The following is a 14,881-nucleotide window of genomic DNA, read 5'->3' as shown; positions in this document are numbered from 1 at the left end:
GCCAGGGGAACAAGACTGAGACAAAGTGAAAGTTATGTAGAGCTTTATTCTATGCCAAGCATTAGAAGTCAGACTGACCGGCCAGGGCCGCCTCCGAAGAGAGGGACCCCCTCCCGATCTCACAGGCTGGTTTTATAGGCATAATCACAGATCCAAGGTACGTGGCTTCTATTGTTAAGGCGTTTACTCCCGGAATTGATACCCGGAACTATACCAGGAACTACAGGGGCATTTATTCCTGGAATGAAGTCCGTGGATGTAAACAACAATATGGCTATCTAAGCAATATGGAGTTGCTCTGGCTAAGCAGGCCCTAATAGTTAAACAGGTTTTAACATTAAATCGGCCCTAACAGTCTGCCACCTCTTTTGGGCTTTTCAGGTTCCCAGCAGCCACTTCCAGTCTAGTGTAAGGATTATTCCCCCTCCCAGGGCTGCCTGGAGCCCCACAATGGTGGAGTTTATAAAGAACTCATGGAGAAGACTGTGGATGGGTCATAGATACGACTTTCAGGTTGTTGGTGCTCTGTGCAGTTTCTTAAAGAGGCAGACCTTGCTAGAATTGCTAAAGCTGTCCCTGGTAAGTTTGAACCCCTGTATCAGGAATGCATAACCTGGGCTGGAGTGGGGCTCTGAGTAATGCAGAACTGTTGGCAAAACTTTGCTTATGTGTGGGCATTTTCTTCAAAGATGCTCTGTGCCCCAGAGCATCTCCCACCTCTCTGGTGTGGCTTGCATTAGCCTGAGAGCCAGGTAGAAGTCCTGCATACCTACCTCACCCTAGTTCTTAGCCCTATCTTGTTCCAGGTACCCATTCCTTTATTCATTCAACAACTATTAATTAAGTACATATCACACTTACTGGCATCAATGTAAGAAATCACTCCAAGAAAAGACGATCTACAAAGAAAGGAGATGACAGTATAAAGAAAGTTCTACGAAGACACAGATTATCAGGAAATTGCTACATGGTTACATTTCAATGAGAATTTCAGTGTCTGGACATTCAGAATGAAGAGTTTGTCTTTCATTATTAGTGATCCAACATAATAATGGAGCCCACGGGATATTCAGAAGAGAGTAAATTTGTCTAAAGCAGGAGAAAGAAGCAACAAACTTCTCATGGTTTTCAAGATTTACACTTTGTGGAGGAGTAGTGTGTGAATGTCCTAAGCACATATTTAAACATTTTAACATAAAGCTGTTGGGATGCTTTCCTAAAATGAGTAGGCTATATGGTCAATATAATGTGTATCAGTTTTGCAGAATGTATCATCTGTTGTTGAAATTATGTTGTTAATTTGGAAAAGAAAAGAAAAAAAAATTGTCCTGAAGTCAGAAATCATCCTTTTGCATACTATATAATGGGATCTGACAGAATATTCTATCTAAAGGTGATTTTTAGATTTTATACATATTATGTTTCTTCTCTCTCTCTAATAAATATATCTTTTTTAAAAAAGATAAAGATAAGAGCAGAAATCAGTGTAAAGGCAGAAACAGAAAATTAACAAATCCGAAAGCTGTTTTTTTTTTTTTTAAGATTAATAAAATTGATAAACCTCATAAGACTGATCAGGAACAAAAGAGAGAAAATACAAAGCACCAATGACTTGGTGTGAATTAAGAATGAAATTATGCTGAGTGAAATAAGTCAAGCAGAGAGAGTCAATTTCATATGGTTTCACTTATTTGTGGAGCATAACAAATAACATGGAGGACATGGGGAGATGGAGAGGAGAAGGGAGTTGAGGGAAATTGGAAGGGGAGGTGAACCATGAGACTATGGACTCTGAAAAACAACCTGAGGGTTTTGAAGGGGTGGGGGTGGGGTGGGGTAGGAGGTTCGGGGAGCCAGGTGGTGGGTATTATGGAGGGCACGTATTGCATGGAGCACTGGGTGTGGTGCAAAAACAATGAATTCTGTTATGCTGAAAAGAAATTTAAAAAAATGAATGACAAATAAAAAAAAAGAATGAAAAAGGACATTACTTCATATTTTCATAAAAATAATATAAGAAGATATTAGAAGGAACCTTTTGCTAATTTGACAACTTAAACTGGGAAAATTCCTTTAAAATCACAACTTTCCAGGGTGCCTGGGTGTCTCAGTGTGGGTTAAAGCCTCTGCCTTCAGCTCAGGTCATGATCCCAGAGTCCTGGGATCGAGCCCCACATCAGGCTCTCTGCTCAGCAGGAGTTTGCTTCTCCTCTCTCTCTGCCTAAAAAAAAAATCTTTAAAAAAAAATTTTTTTTAAATAAATAAAAATCACAACTTTCCAAAACTGAGACAAGCAAAGACAGAAAATCTGAATAATCGTTATCTGCCAAAGGAACTGAATGCATAATTGGAAATCTTGCTACGGAGAAATCCCAGATGACTTCACTAATGAATTTTACTAAACCTTTAAGGGGGAAGTAACACCCAATATTTGCACAAAGTCTTTCAGAGTAGTGCAAAAGGAATACTTTCAAACACGTTCTTGGAGATCACATCTGACCAGGACATTTTAAAAAATTAAAGTATAATTAACATATAATAGTTTCAGGTATATAATATAGTGATTCAACAATTCCGTACATTTCTCATCTCAGTGCCCACACACAGTAAGTCACCAGACAATACTGACTGTATTTCCTATGCTGTGCTTTTCCTCTCCAGGACTGGTATATTTTATTATTTTAACATTGGAAGTTTGTACCTCTTAATTCTCTATTTCATACATCCCCCTCTCCACCTCTCCTCTGTCAACCACTAGTTCATTTTCTGTATTTAAGAATCTGGTTTCTCTCTCTCTCTCTCTCTCTCTCTCTCTCTCTTTTTGGTTCATTTGTTCTCTTTTTAAAATTCCATTTACAAGGGGCACCTGGGTGGCTCAGTTAACTGTCTTTGGCTCAGGTGATGATCCCAGAGTCCCGGGATTGAGTCCCGCATCGGGCTCCCAGCTCCATGGAAGTCTGCTTCTCCTTCTGACCTTCTTCCCTCTCATGCTCTCTCTCTCAAATAAATGAATAAAATCTTTATTTATTCATTTATTCTTTATTTAAAAAAAATTTCACATACAAGTGAAATCACATGGTATCTGTTTTTCTATCTATGACTTACTTCACTTAGCATAGTACATCTAGGTCCATCCATGTTGTTGCAGATCTGACCAGGACATTTTACTTTAAAAAAATTTTTTTTCCTTTTTACTTAAATTCAATTAATTAACATTTTAAAAAAGATTTTACTTATTTATTTGTCAGAGAGAGAGAACACAAGTAAGGGCAGCTGCAAGCAGAGGGAGAAGCAGGCTCCCTCCTGAGCAAGAAGGCTGACGTGGGACTCAATTCTAGGACTCTGGGATCATGACGTGAGCTGAAGGCAGACCCTTAACTGACTGAACCATCCAGGCATCCCCAATTAATTAACATTTAATGTATTATTAGTTTCAGAGGTAGAAGTCAGTGATTCATCAGTCTTATATAACACCCAGCACTCATTACATAATGTGCCCTTCTTAATGTCCATCACCCAGTGACCCCATCCCTTCACCTTCCTCCCCTCCAGCAACCCTCAGTTTGTTTCCTATGATTAAGAGTCTCTTACGGTTTTTCTCCCTCTGAATTCATCTTATTTTATTTTTTCTTCTCTTCCCCTATGATCTTTTGTTTTGTTTCTTAAATTCCATGTATGAGTGAGATCATATGATAATTCTCTTTCTCTGATTGATTTATCTCACTTAGCATAATATTTTCTAGTTCCATCCAGGTCATTGCAAATGGCCAGATTTCATTTTTGTATTTTTGTTTTTTTTAACTGCTGAGTATATGTATGTATGTATATATATATATATATATATATCACATCTTCTTTATCCATTCATCTACGGATGGACATCTGGGCTCTTTCCATAGTTTGGCTATTGTGGACACTACTGCTATAAACATTCGGGTGCATGTGTCCCTTTGGATCACTACATTTGTATCTTTAGGGTAAATACCTGGTAGTGTGATTGATGGGTTGTAAAGTAGCTCTATTTTCAACTTTTTGAGGAACCTCCACACTGTTTTCCGGAGTGGCTACACCAGCTTGCATTCCCACCAACAGTGTAAGAGGGTTCCCCTTTCTCTGCAACCTCACCAACATCTGTCATTTCCTGACCTGTTCATTTTAGTCACTCTGACTGATGTGAGGTGGTATCTCATTGTGATTTGGATTTGTATTTCCCTGATGCCAAGTGATATGGAACATTTTTGCATGTGTCTTATTGGCTATTTGGATGTCTTCTTTGAGAACTGTTCATGTCTTCTGCCCATTTCTTGACTAGGTTAGTTCTTCTTTGGGTGTTGAGTTTGATAAGTTTCTTACAGATTTTGGATACTAGCCCTTTATCTGATAAGACATTTGGGATATCTTCTCCCATTCTGTTGGTTGTCTTTCTTTTTCCCCCGACTGTTTCCTTTGCTATGCAAAAGCTTTTTATCTTGATGAAGTCCCAATAATTCATTTTTGCCTTTGTTTCCCTTGCCTTTGGAGATGGGTCTAGCAAGAAGTTGCTGCCACCAAGTCACTGAGGTTGCTGCCTGTGTTCTCTTCTAGGATGGATTCCTGACTCACATTGAGGTATTTCATCCATTTTGAGTCTATTTTTGTGTTTGGTGTAAGGAAATGGTCCAGTTTCATTCTTCTGCATGTGGCTGTCCAATTTTCCCAACACCATTTGTTGAAGAGACAGTCTTTTTTCCATTAGATATTCTTTCCTGTTTTGCCACAGATTAGTTGACCATAGAGTTGGAAGTCCATTTCTGGGCTCTCTATTCTGTTCCATTGATCTATGTGTCTGTTTTTGTGCCAGTACCATACTGTCTTGATGATGACAGCTTTGTAATGGAGCTTAAAGTCCAGAACTGTGATGCCACCAGATTCATCTTTCTTTTTTCTACATTCCTTTGGCTATTCAGAGTCTTTTCTGGTTCCATATGGATTTTAGGATTATTTATTTAGTTGATGGTATTTTGATAGGGATTGCATTGGATGTATAGATTGCCCTAGGTAGCATAGACATTTTAACAATATTTGTTCTTCCAATCCATGAGCATGGAATGTTTCTCCATCTCTTTGTGTCTTCCTCAATTTCTTTTGTAAGTGTTCTATAGTTTTTACAGTACAAATCCTTTATGACTTTGGTTAGGTTTATTCCTAGGTCTCATGGTTTTTGGTGCAGCTATAAATGAGATCAACTCTTTAATTTCTCTTCCTTCTGTCTCATTGTTAGTGTATAGAAATGCAACTAATTTCTGGGCACTGATTTTATATCCTGCCAAATTGCTGAATCCCTGTATGAGTTCTAGTAATTTTGGGGTGGAGTCTGTTGGATTTTCCACTTAGAGTATCCATGTCATCTGCAGAGAATGAGAGCTTGACTTCTTTGCCAATTTTGGATGTCTTTTGTTTTTTTTAAGATTTTATTTATTTACTTGAGAGAGAGGCAGTGAGAGAGAGCATGAGCGAGGAGAAGGTCAGAGGGAGAAGCAGACTCCCCGTGGAGCTGGGAGCCAGATGCAGGACTTGATCCCGGGACTCCAGGATCATGACCTGAGCCGAAGGCAGTCGTCCAACCAACTGAGCCACCCAGGTGTCCCTCGGATGCCTTTTATTTCTCTTTGTTATCTGATTGCTGAGGCTAGGACTTCTAGTACTACATTGAATGGCAGTGGTGATAGTGGATACCCTGCCATGTTTGACCATGTTTTTAAAAGGAAAATTACAGGGTAATATTTCTCATAAACACAGATATGAATTTTCCAAGAATCCAATTATTTATTAAAATGATCATGAACAAGAGGTCATTTTTTCCCAGGGAAAATACAAGTTGATTTAAAATAAGAAAATCAGACGATGTAGTTTACCAAATTAACAGAATGATAGAGGAAAGAAAGCTATATGATCACCTAAATAGATGTGAAAAAGCATTTGATAAAATTTCAATTGAGATATGATAAAGGCACTACAAAACTAAGAAACAAATCCCAAAGCTAGCGTTATACTAAATAGTGAGATATATAGACTATTTCCAGAAAATAGTAACAAAATCTTTGAAAGCTGAGAAGATTAATTTGCAATAACAGTTCATTAGCCGTCATTAAATATGCCTTGTGTCTGTAACCACATTTCTAAGAGTATCCCTTCAAGTAACCTCAGACTCCAGTGTAAATCATTTTTGTGTCCTAAAAGAAACACCCCCCGTCACAAAATGTAGTCTGTGCTGGAGGAGCGGGAGGGGTGCTGACAGGAGGAGGGAGGTCTTTCCCAGCCCTCCCTAGGTATTTGTCTTCCTACAAAGAGGAGGCCATAATTGGAAATCTTCTGGAATATTTCTGAGAGGTGTTTCTTGAATTTCTCACCCATGAAAGCATAGATCACAGGGTTCACACAGCAGTGAGTGAAGGAAATGGTTTCTGTGACATGAGTGGCATAAATCAGTCGCTGGCTCAGGACACATCCATCCAAGATGTTCATGTTGAGCAGGGAAGTGAGGAAGAGGACCACATTGAATGGGACCCAGAAGAGTAAAGATGCGATCACCACAATGAGCACCAATTTGATGGCCTTGGTCTTGTTGTGATTTTGGCAGCTCTTCAGCTGGTGCAGAATGCTAATGTAGCAGAACATAAGGATGGTGAATGGGATCAACAGACCTAAGATATTCATTTCAAAGTGGATGAAGATCTTCCACTTCAGAGTCTGTTGATTGTAAGATGAATAACACTGTAGAATGCCATCTTCAGAGGCCACTTGGTACACCACTAGTAATGGGCTGGTGGCCATGATAGCAATCAACCACACGGCCAGACTCAGGGCTATGCCCATCCTGGCTGTCCTCACTTTCATAGCATAGACCGCATGGACGATTGCCAGGTACCTGTCCACACTCATGAGGGTGATAAAGAACATGCTGCTGAAGAAGCCAATGTAATAAAAACCAGAGACCACCTTGCACATCACAGTCCCAAACACCCACTGGTCCAGCTGGTAGTGGGTCTGGAAGGGGAAGGAGAAGACAAAAAGCAAGTCAGACAGGACCAAGTTCAAGAGGTATACGTCGGTGATGCTCCTCAGCTTCTTGCCGGCTACAAGGACAAGGATGACCAGGATGTTTCCCAGAAGACCAAATACAAACAAGACACAGTAAAAGACAGCAAGAAGCAACTTGCTGTCTCTTTGGATCAGTTCCCCATCGCAGGGGCTTGACATGATGTCAGGATAGTAGTAGTCGGTTACCGTCGTCACATTGGGCTCCAGTGTATAATCCATCAAAGCAGGAGGACCAGGTCAGAGGGACACCTAAGAGAGATTCATTCCTTAAAAATATTTTTATTTAAAAATATAGATTGAATTCTAACTGCCTCCCCCCATTCATATGCTGAAGCCCTAAAGCCCTGTAATAGGCTGAACGCTTGTGTTCTCCCAAAATTCATTTTAAATGAATTTACCCCACCTTGTGATGGTATTAAGCAGTGGGTTCTTTGGGAAGTAATTGGGTTAAATGAGGTCACAGGAGGGTAGAGCCCTCATGAATACAATGAGTGCCCTTATAAGAATCACAAGAGAGCTTGTTTCTTCTCTCTGCTCACAGCCATGAGAGGTTATAAGGAGAAGTCGGCTCTCTGCAACCTGGAACAGGGTTCTCACCAGAGCCTGCTGGCACCCTGATTTTGGACTCCCCAGACTCTAGAATAGTGAGAATTAAATTCCAGTTGTTTATAAACCATCCAGTCTCTGTTATTCTGTTATAGCAGCCCAAGCTGACCAAGACACCACCTATGTCACCATATTTGGAGATGAGCCAGTAAAGAGGTAAGTATAGTTAAATATATCATAAGGGTGGGGTTCCAATCCTTAGGCCTGGTGTCCTTTTAAGAAGAAGAGTCACCCAAGCTTGCAAGCTTGCTCTCTCGCTCTCTCTCTTTTTCTCTCTCTGCATGCACAGGGAAAAGACCAAGGAGTTCACAGCAAGAAGATGGATGGCTGCAAGCCAGGAAGAGAGGTCTCACCAGAAACCGGCCCTGTTGGCACCCTGATCTTGGACCTCTAGCTTCCAGGACAGTGACAAAATTAATTTCTTTTGTCTGGCTTTTCATTATGGCAGCCTGATACTGACGAGTGGATACCGTTACAGCAAATACCTAAGTGGCTTTGGAAGTGGGAATGGATGGAGAATCCTTTCCACACGCTAGAAAAACCCGAGGTTGCCTTGAAGACACTGTTGGTGGCGATGTGGATGGTGAAAGTGATTATGCTGAGGGCTCCGGACGCAGAGAGGGCTGGAAAGAGAGCTTCCGTGGTCTGGGAGAATACAGGTATCATCGTGGACAGAATGGGGGCGGAAATACGGATGTTAAAGGCGAGGTCTCCGGCAGAAATGAGGAACATGTTATTAGAAGTGGAGGAATTAGATTCTTGCTCTAAGTGGCAGAGAACTTGGCTGAATTGTTTCTAGTGTTTTGCGGAAGATTGGGTATTTGGCTGGGGTATTCCTAAGCTAAGCGTTAAGAGGCTTCTCTGTGCCAATAACTGTAAAATGCTAGAGTAGAGAGGTAAGTTGAAGGAATCGTTACACAAAAAGGAATCAGAACTCGAAGATTTGGAAGCCTGTCCAAACCACAGAAATGAGGAAGCGTTTCTGGAGAGTACGCCCAAGATGTGGCCAGACCTGAGTGGGCGGAAGTCAGAGGCTTTAACCCACTAAGCTACCCAGGCGCCCCACCCATGGAGCCGGTTCAACAGAAGCTAGGGATAGAGACGCTGCCGGTTTGGCCCAAAGCTGCAGAGACAGGACAAAATAAACCAACGCATTTGAACTTCTAGGATTCTACAAGATGGGACAATAGAGCTATATAGAGCCTATATAGAGACAATAGAGCTATATAGAGCCTGTGAGTACATTTTATCCTTCAAGTAAACGAAGGAATGACAGAATACATTACAGAAGGCACTCTCCGCACAGGTGCAATGGGCAAGACTGTTCCCTCCCCTTCCCGCAGGAGGCCCAGCCGCTCTGGGGCTGTGCGGGTGGGGCTCCCGCCTGGGACTCTAAGGTGATGCTGTCACCTAGTGGGCCCAGAGGGCAGAGCACCTGGACAAAAAAGATTATCCTTGACAACCTAGTTGAATTTGCCTTGTTAGCTTTGAGGCTTGCCTGGGACCCACCACCCCTCCATTCTTTCTGGTTTGTTCCCTGCAGAATGGGAATGTCTGTCCTATGCCTGCCCCACTGCTGTATTTTCGAATGCATAATTTGTCTGGTTTCACAGGCTTACAGCGGGAAAGGAATTCAGCCTCAGGATGAATCATATCTCAGATCTCACTAATACCCGGTTTAGATGATACCCAGGTAAGATTTTGGATCTGGAATTGGTGCTGGAATGGGTTAAGACTTTGGGAGCTGTTGAAATGGAGTACATGTACGTAATACTTTGAAGACATGAATTTTGGGAAGCCAGATGTCGGGATGTTAGGTCAGGATGTTAAAGACTGAATTGTGTGCCCATAGATTGAAGCTCTAATTCTTACTGTGATGATATTTGGAGATAGGGCTTCAGGAGGTAATTGAGGTTAAATGATGTTGTGAGGGTGAGGTCCTGATCTGATGGGACTGGTGTTCTTTTAAGAAGAGCAAGAGATACCAAAGACCTCTCTCTCTCTCTCTCTCTCAGTACATGCCCAGAGAGAGAGTCATAGGGGGACAAATTGAGAAAGTGACTGTCTGCAAGCCAGGAAGGAGCACTTATCAGGAACCCAACACGTCAGCACCTTGACCTTAGACTTCTAGCCTCCAGACCTGTGAGAAAGTACATTTCTGTCATTTGAGCCACCAGGCATATGGTATATTGTTACGGCAGTGGAAACAGACCAAGGAGTCCAGGGTAGGGGGAGGAACATATATGGGAACTGTTTGTAATTTCCATCCAAATTTCCGGTAAACATAAAGCTTCTCTAAACAGTGAGGTCTATTAACATGTTTTAAAAAATTGAAAACTGAGGTGCCTCCATAGCGTAGTAGGCAGCGCGTCAGTCTCATAAAAGTTGAAAACTGGGACGCCTGGGTGGCTTAGTTGGTTGGACGACTGCCTTCGGCTCAGGTCATAATCCCGGAGTCCAGGGATCGAGTCCCGCATCAGGCTCCCAGCTCCATGGGGAGTCTACTTCTCCCTCTGACCTTCTCCTTGCTCATGATCTCTCTCACTGTCTCTCTCTCAAATAAATAAATGAAATCTTGAAGAAAAAAAAAAAAGAACAGGTTTAAAAAAAAAAAAAATTGAAAACTGCCCCAGCTCACCAATACATGGGGGACTGGGTGGAACAAGAAAAGCCAAAATTTTTGAAGACAATTTAAATACTTATAGTTCCGCCACCCAGAATTAGCAATTGCTAACACAGTGTCAGATTTGCTTTTGGTTCTTTTTTCTTTCTTCCCCTGTCTTCCTGTCTTTCTAACGCAATACAGATGAAGCCAAGGTTCTCTTTAACTACCCAACTGATCCCCACGCCCCAGAAGCAACTACTGAAACCAGTCGGATATGGTTCATTCCAGTTTCCCCCTGTACTTTTACATAGTTAACTGTACCCTTAAATAATATATAATATTGTTTTGTGCTCACTTTTGACCCACACAAATGGTTGTCACGTCTCTCTTTTTGTATCTTGCTTTTCTTCTCCCCACGCTGTTGTTTGAAAAATACAGCCACGTCTTCTAAAGAGTTCAGATTATTCTTTTCACTGCTTTTAGAAGCACCATAAATAATTCCTTTAAAAATGCAATAGAAATAAAGGATCCCAATCATCCTAGCAACAAAAACTGCTAAGATTTCTAAGGACAAACATGATAGAAACTGCTGTTCGGTTATGTGAAATATTATAAAACTTTGTTGAAGGTCATCAGTGAGGACACGATTAAAAAGGAAACATATGCTCTATTTATGTGAAGGAAGACACAACAATTACAACATGATAATTCTCCGATTGATATTTACATTCAAGACACTTCCAATTTGGACACTATTTTTCCAATGTGTTTGGTTGCTGAACGTTCAGATGCCCTTGTCCACTAGGCCATCTTTCTTTGTCTAATTGGAAATGCCTAGCAAGTTAGCCATTTTTAAAGTTATTAATTTTATTTAAGTTTGTACCCAAAATGGGTTTAAAAACATAGTTTCTGAAGTATGGACGTGGGGTTTTTTTGTTGTTTTTTTTTTTTTTTTTGTGGCTAGTATCTCTCAAAACAATAGTCTCTCCTCCTACATCTTCCTTCCTACTTGTCTGACAGTTGTTTAAAAAAAATAATTTTCAGTTTGCCTTCCTTCTGTTCTGCTCTCCTAATATCCTAGAATAAGGGGTTGTCCTCAACTCATTCCTTCCCCAGATCCTTCCTGCTCACCCCTAACCCATTCTTCCTCCATGCTCTCTCATCAGTAAAGTCTATGTGAAGTATTAAGGATGTCCATCATTTATTACAGCGGACAAGGTGTTTTAGATGCATTCTTTCATTCATTTCTCTTGAATCCCTGGGAAGCAGGTCCTCATACCTCCTTTCTGTTTCTGGAATTAGGGTTGAATCTGAATCCCAGAGACTGTAAGTCCATTGACTAAAGTTACAGAGAGGGAGGCCATAGAGCCAGGACTCGAAATTACTTCTGCTCTGAACCCTTTTTCCTCTTCCATATTTAGCTGTTTTTGTGAGGAGAGCAAAAACAAACCAATCTTTTAGAAGTTGAGCCACCTGACTTTCAAGTTCTCGACTACCTTGTAGCTGTGTAACGGTTTGTCTGATAGAAGCCTTGTAACCAGCCCAAGGACAGACTCCTCTTAGATGCCTGGTGATAAGAGGTATTTTCTTAACAAACTTTGCACTCTTGTAAGAGCTTTCACTCCCTCCTAGCGTCCTGCAGAGAAAATGGCATGGCTTGCTTTCCTCTGTCAGAGCCAGGACTGGCCACCAAGACATCTGCAGGTTTGTGCACTCAGGACAAGCAAAGATTAAAAAATATCTATATTTATTCAACTCTTCTGCCAGGTTTCTGAAATATTTGCCTTCCCTTTGCTTTTTTCCCAAGGACATAAAAGTGTTCCTGCCTACTTCTATCCTTCTTCCCCAAGGATGCTAATGAATACATACCTTAATTAGAGCCTTTGTTCTGGAGATTTCAGTGTTAATTCTTCTCAGAATCTGTCCCTCTGTGTCTGCAGCCCAGTGAGCAAGAGCTCCTCACTCGAGGGTGGTATCTTATCTATTTGTGGTGAGTGGCAGAATAGGGGTGGATCTACCATCCCACAGTTATTTAAAAAGTCTTAAAAAATTGTTCTCACCCAAGAAGACATACAGATGGCAAATGAGCATATGAAAATATGCTCGCCACCTTATCATTGTCATTAGGGAATCGTAAATTAAAACAACAGAGAAATATCACTGCCTGATTATTAAAATGGCTAAAGTCCAAAACACTGACAACACCAAATGCTGGAGAGGATGCAGAGTAGGAGGAACTTTCATTTATTGCTGGTGGGAATGCAAAATTGTACCACTACTTTGGAAGACAGTTCAGCAACTTTCTTTTGGAAAGAAGATTGGTAATTTTTTTAAGGTTTTTTTTTTTTTTCTAAAGATTTTAGTTATTTATTTGACAGACGGAGATCACAAGTAGGCAGAGAAGCAGGCAGAGAGAGAGGAGGAAGCAGGCTTCCTGCTGAGCAGAGAGCCCGATGCCGGGCTCGATTCCAGGACCCTGGGATCATGACCCGAGCCTAAGGCAGAGGCTTAACCCACTGAGCCACCTAGGTGCCCTGAAGATTGGTAATTTTTTTATAAAGCTATAATAGACCTACCATATAATCCAGTAATCATACTCCTGGGTATTTACTCAAATTAGTTGAAAACATATACACACAAAACCCTGAGCATGAATATTTATAACAGCTTTATTCATAATTGCCCCAAATTGGAAGCAAGTGATATAACCTTCGGTCAAGGATTGGCTAAATGTGTTATGGTAATGTACACAATGGAATATTATTCAGTGATTTGAAAAAAGAGCTATCAAGGGTGCCTGGGTGGCTCAGTGGGTTAAAGCCTCTGCCTTCGGCTCAGGTCATGATCCAGGGTCCTAGGATTGAGCCCCACATCAGGCTCTCTGCTCAGCAGGGGGCCTGCTTCCCTTCCTCTCTCTCTGCTGCCTCTCTGCCTACTTGTGATCTCTGTCTGTCAAATAAATAAATAAAATATCTTTTAAAAAAAAGAGCTATCAAGCCGCGCCCCCCTACCGCACACACAAGGACACTTTATGCCTATATTGCTAAATGAAAGAAGCCCAGCTGAAGAGGCTACATCTTATCTGATTCCAGCTATATAACATTCTGGAACAGGCAAAACTATAGAGACAGTAAAAAGAGGTAAGTGGTTTCCAGGGTTTCAGGGGGAGGGGAATGAGAAGGTGGAACACAGGACATTTTTAGGGTGGTGAAACTATTTTGTATGAAACGTAGTGGGGGACACACATCATTATTGCATTTGTCAAAGACCAGAGAACGTACAACGCGAAATGAACCCTAATATAAACTATGGGCTTCAGTTAGTGATAATCTATCAATGTTGACTCATCGATTGTAACAAATGTGCCTCCCTAATGCAAAATGTTAATAATAGGAGAAACTGTGTAGGAGGGGAGTTGGTATTATGGACTGAATGGACTCCCCACCAAATTCATATGCTGAAGCCCTTGACGCCCAGTGTGATGGTGTTTGCCTTTAGAGATGTAACTGAAATCCAATCAGGTCATAAGGATGGGGCCTGGATCTGACAGGACTGGTGTTACTTTAAGAAGAGGAAGAGATGGGGTGCCTGGGTGGCTCAGTCGGTTAAGCGTCTGCCTTTGGCTCAGGTTATGATATCGGGGTCCTGGGATGGAGCCCCACATTGTGCTTCCTTCTCAACAGGGAGTCTGCTTTTCCCTCTCCCTCTGCCGTTCCCCTATCCTTGCTTATGCTCTCTCTCTTTCTGTTAAATAAATAAATAAAATGTTAAAAAAAAAAAAGAGGAAGAGATACCAGAACCCTCTGACTGCATGCGTACAGAGAAAAGACCATGTGAGGACACAGCAAGAAGGTGGCATCTATAAGCCAGGAAAAGACTCTTACCAGGAAACCAATTTGTCAACACCTTGAGCTTGAACTTCTACCTTCTAGAACTGTGAGCAAATACATTTCTATCACCTAAGCCACCCAGCTTGTGTTTTTTTTTTTTTAATGGTGGCTTAAACAGACAAATACAGGGTGTATAAGGGATGTTCTGTATTTTCTACCTCAACTGTCTGCATATCTACAACTTCCCTAAGAAATAAAGTCTATTAAATTTTTTAACTGAAAACTATATTAAAATAAGATGACCATTTTATCATTATATTGTAGTTGTATAATTTCTACCTGCACTGGCTCTCCTTCATGACATATGGCATGCCCAAGTGTGGTGGGTATGTATGTGTATATACATATATATTTGAATTATAGTGGTAGCAGTGATCATTTCTGTAAGTGATTTCTTTACTTACATGCTATACATTGAAAATACCATCATTATGAAATGTTCCCTTTTTCATCCTATGGTGAGCAGAGTAATAATATAATGGCCATGTTGCTTATGTCTGTCAACATCTTTTCTTTAGATGAATCTTTAGATAAAGGGACATCCATCTAGCTCCCATTCCATGCATTACCCGTTGGGCTGCCAATCACTTTGACACACACACACACACACACACACACACACACACATACATATGCACATATGCATGCACGCACACCATTAAAAGAAAGGAAGCCTCCTTGACTCTTGTCTGGTCAAGGA

General features: G+C 41.1%; 1 protein-coding gene across 1 annotated transcript; it reads right to left on the bottom strand.

The window, feature by feature from the left end:
- Window positions 1-6,231: 6,231 nt before the first annotated feature.
- Window positions 6,232-12,196, bottom strand: LOC111159160 (C-C motif chemokine receptor 8). Its single transcript, XM_022521592.1, has 2 exons — window positions 12,161-12,196; window positions 6,232-7,329 (listed from the first exon to the last, which is right to left on the bottom strand). The coding sequence occupies exon 2, from the start codon at window positions 7,297-7,299 to the stop codon at window positions 6,232-6,234; it is 1,068 nt and encodes a 355-aa protein (XP_022377300.1). The 5' UTR covers window positions 7,300-7,329; window positions 12,161-12,196.
- Window positions 12,197-14,881: the final 2,685 nt, after the last annotated feature.

This window comes from Enhydra lutris, unplaced genomic scaffold, assembly GCF_002288905.1.
Source record: "Enhydra lutris kenyoni isolate GAN:26980312 unplaced genomic scaffold, ASM228890v2 scaffoldscaffold66, whole genome shotgun sequence".
In the NCBI taxonomy this organism is placed as follows: Eukaryota; Metazoa; Chordata; class Mammalia; order Carnivora; family Mustelidae; genus Enhydra; species Enhydra lutris.
Note: the sequence above shows the minus strand (reverse complement) of the source record. Positions and strands in the feature narration are given on the sequence as shown.

Coding starts and splice junctions, on each gene's coding strand:
- LOC111159160 (XM_022521592.1), bottom strand. CDS start 7,299: ATGGATTATACACTGGAGCCCAATGTGACGACGGTAACCGACTACTAC.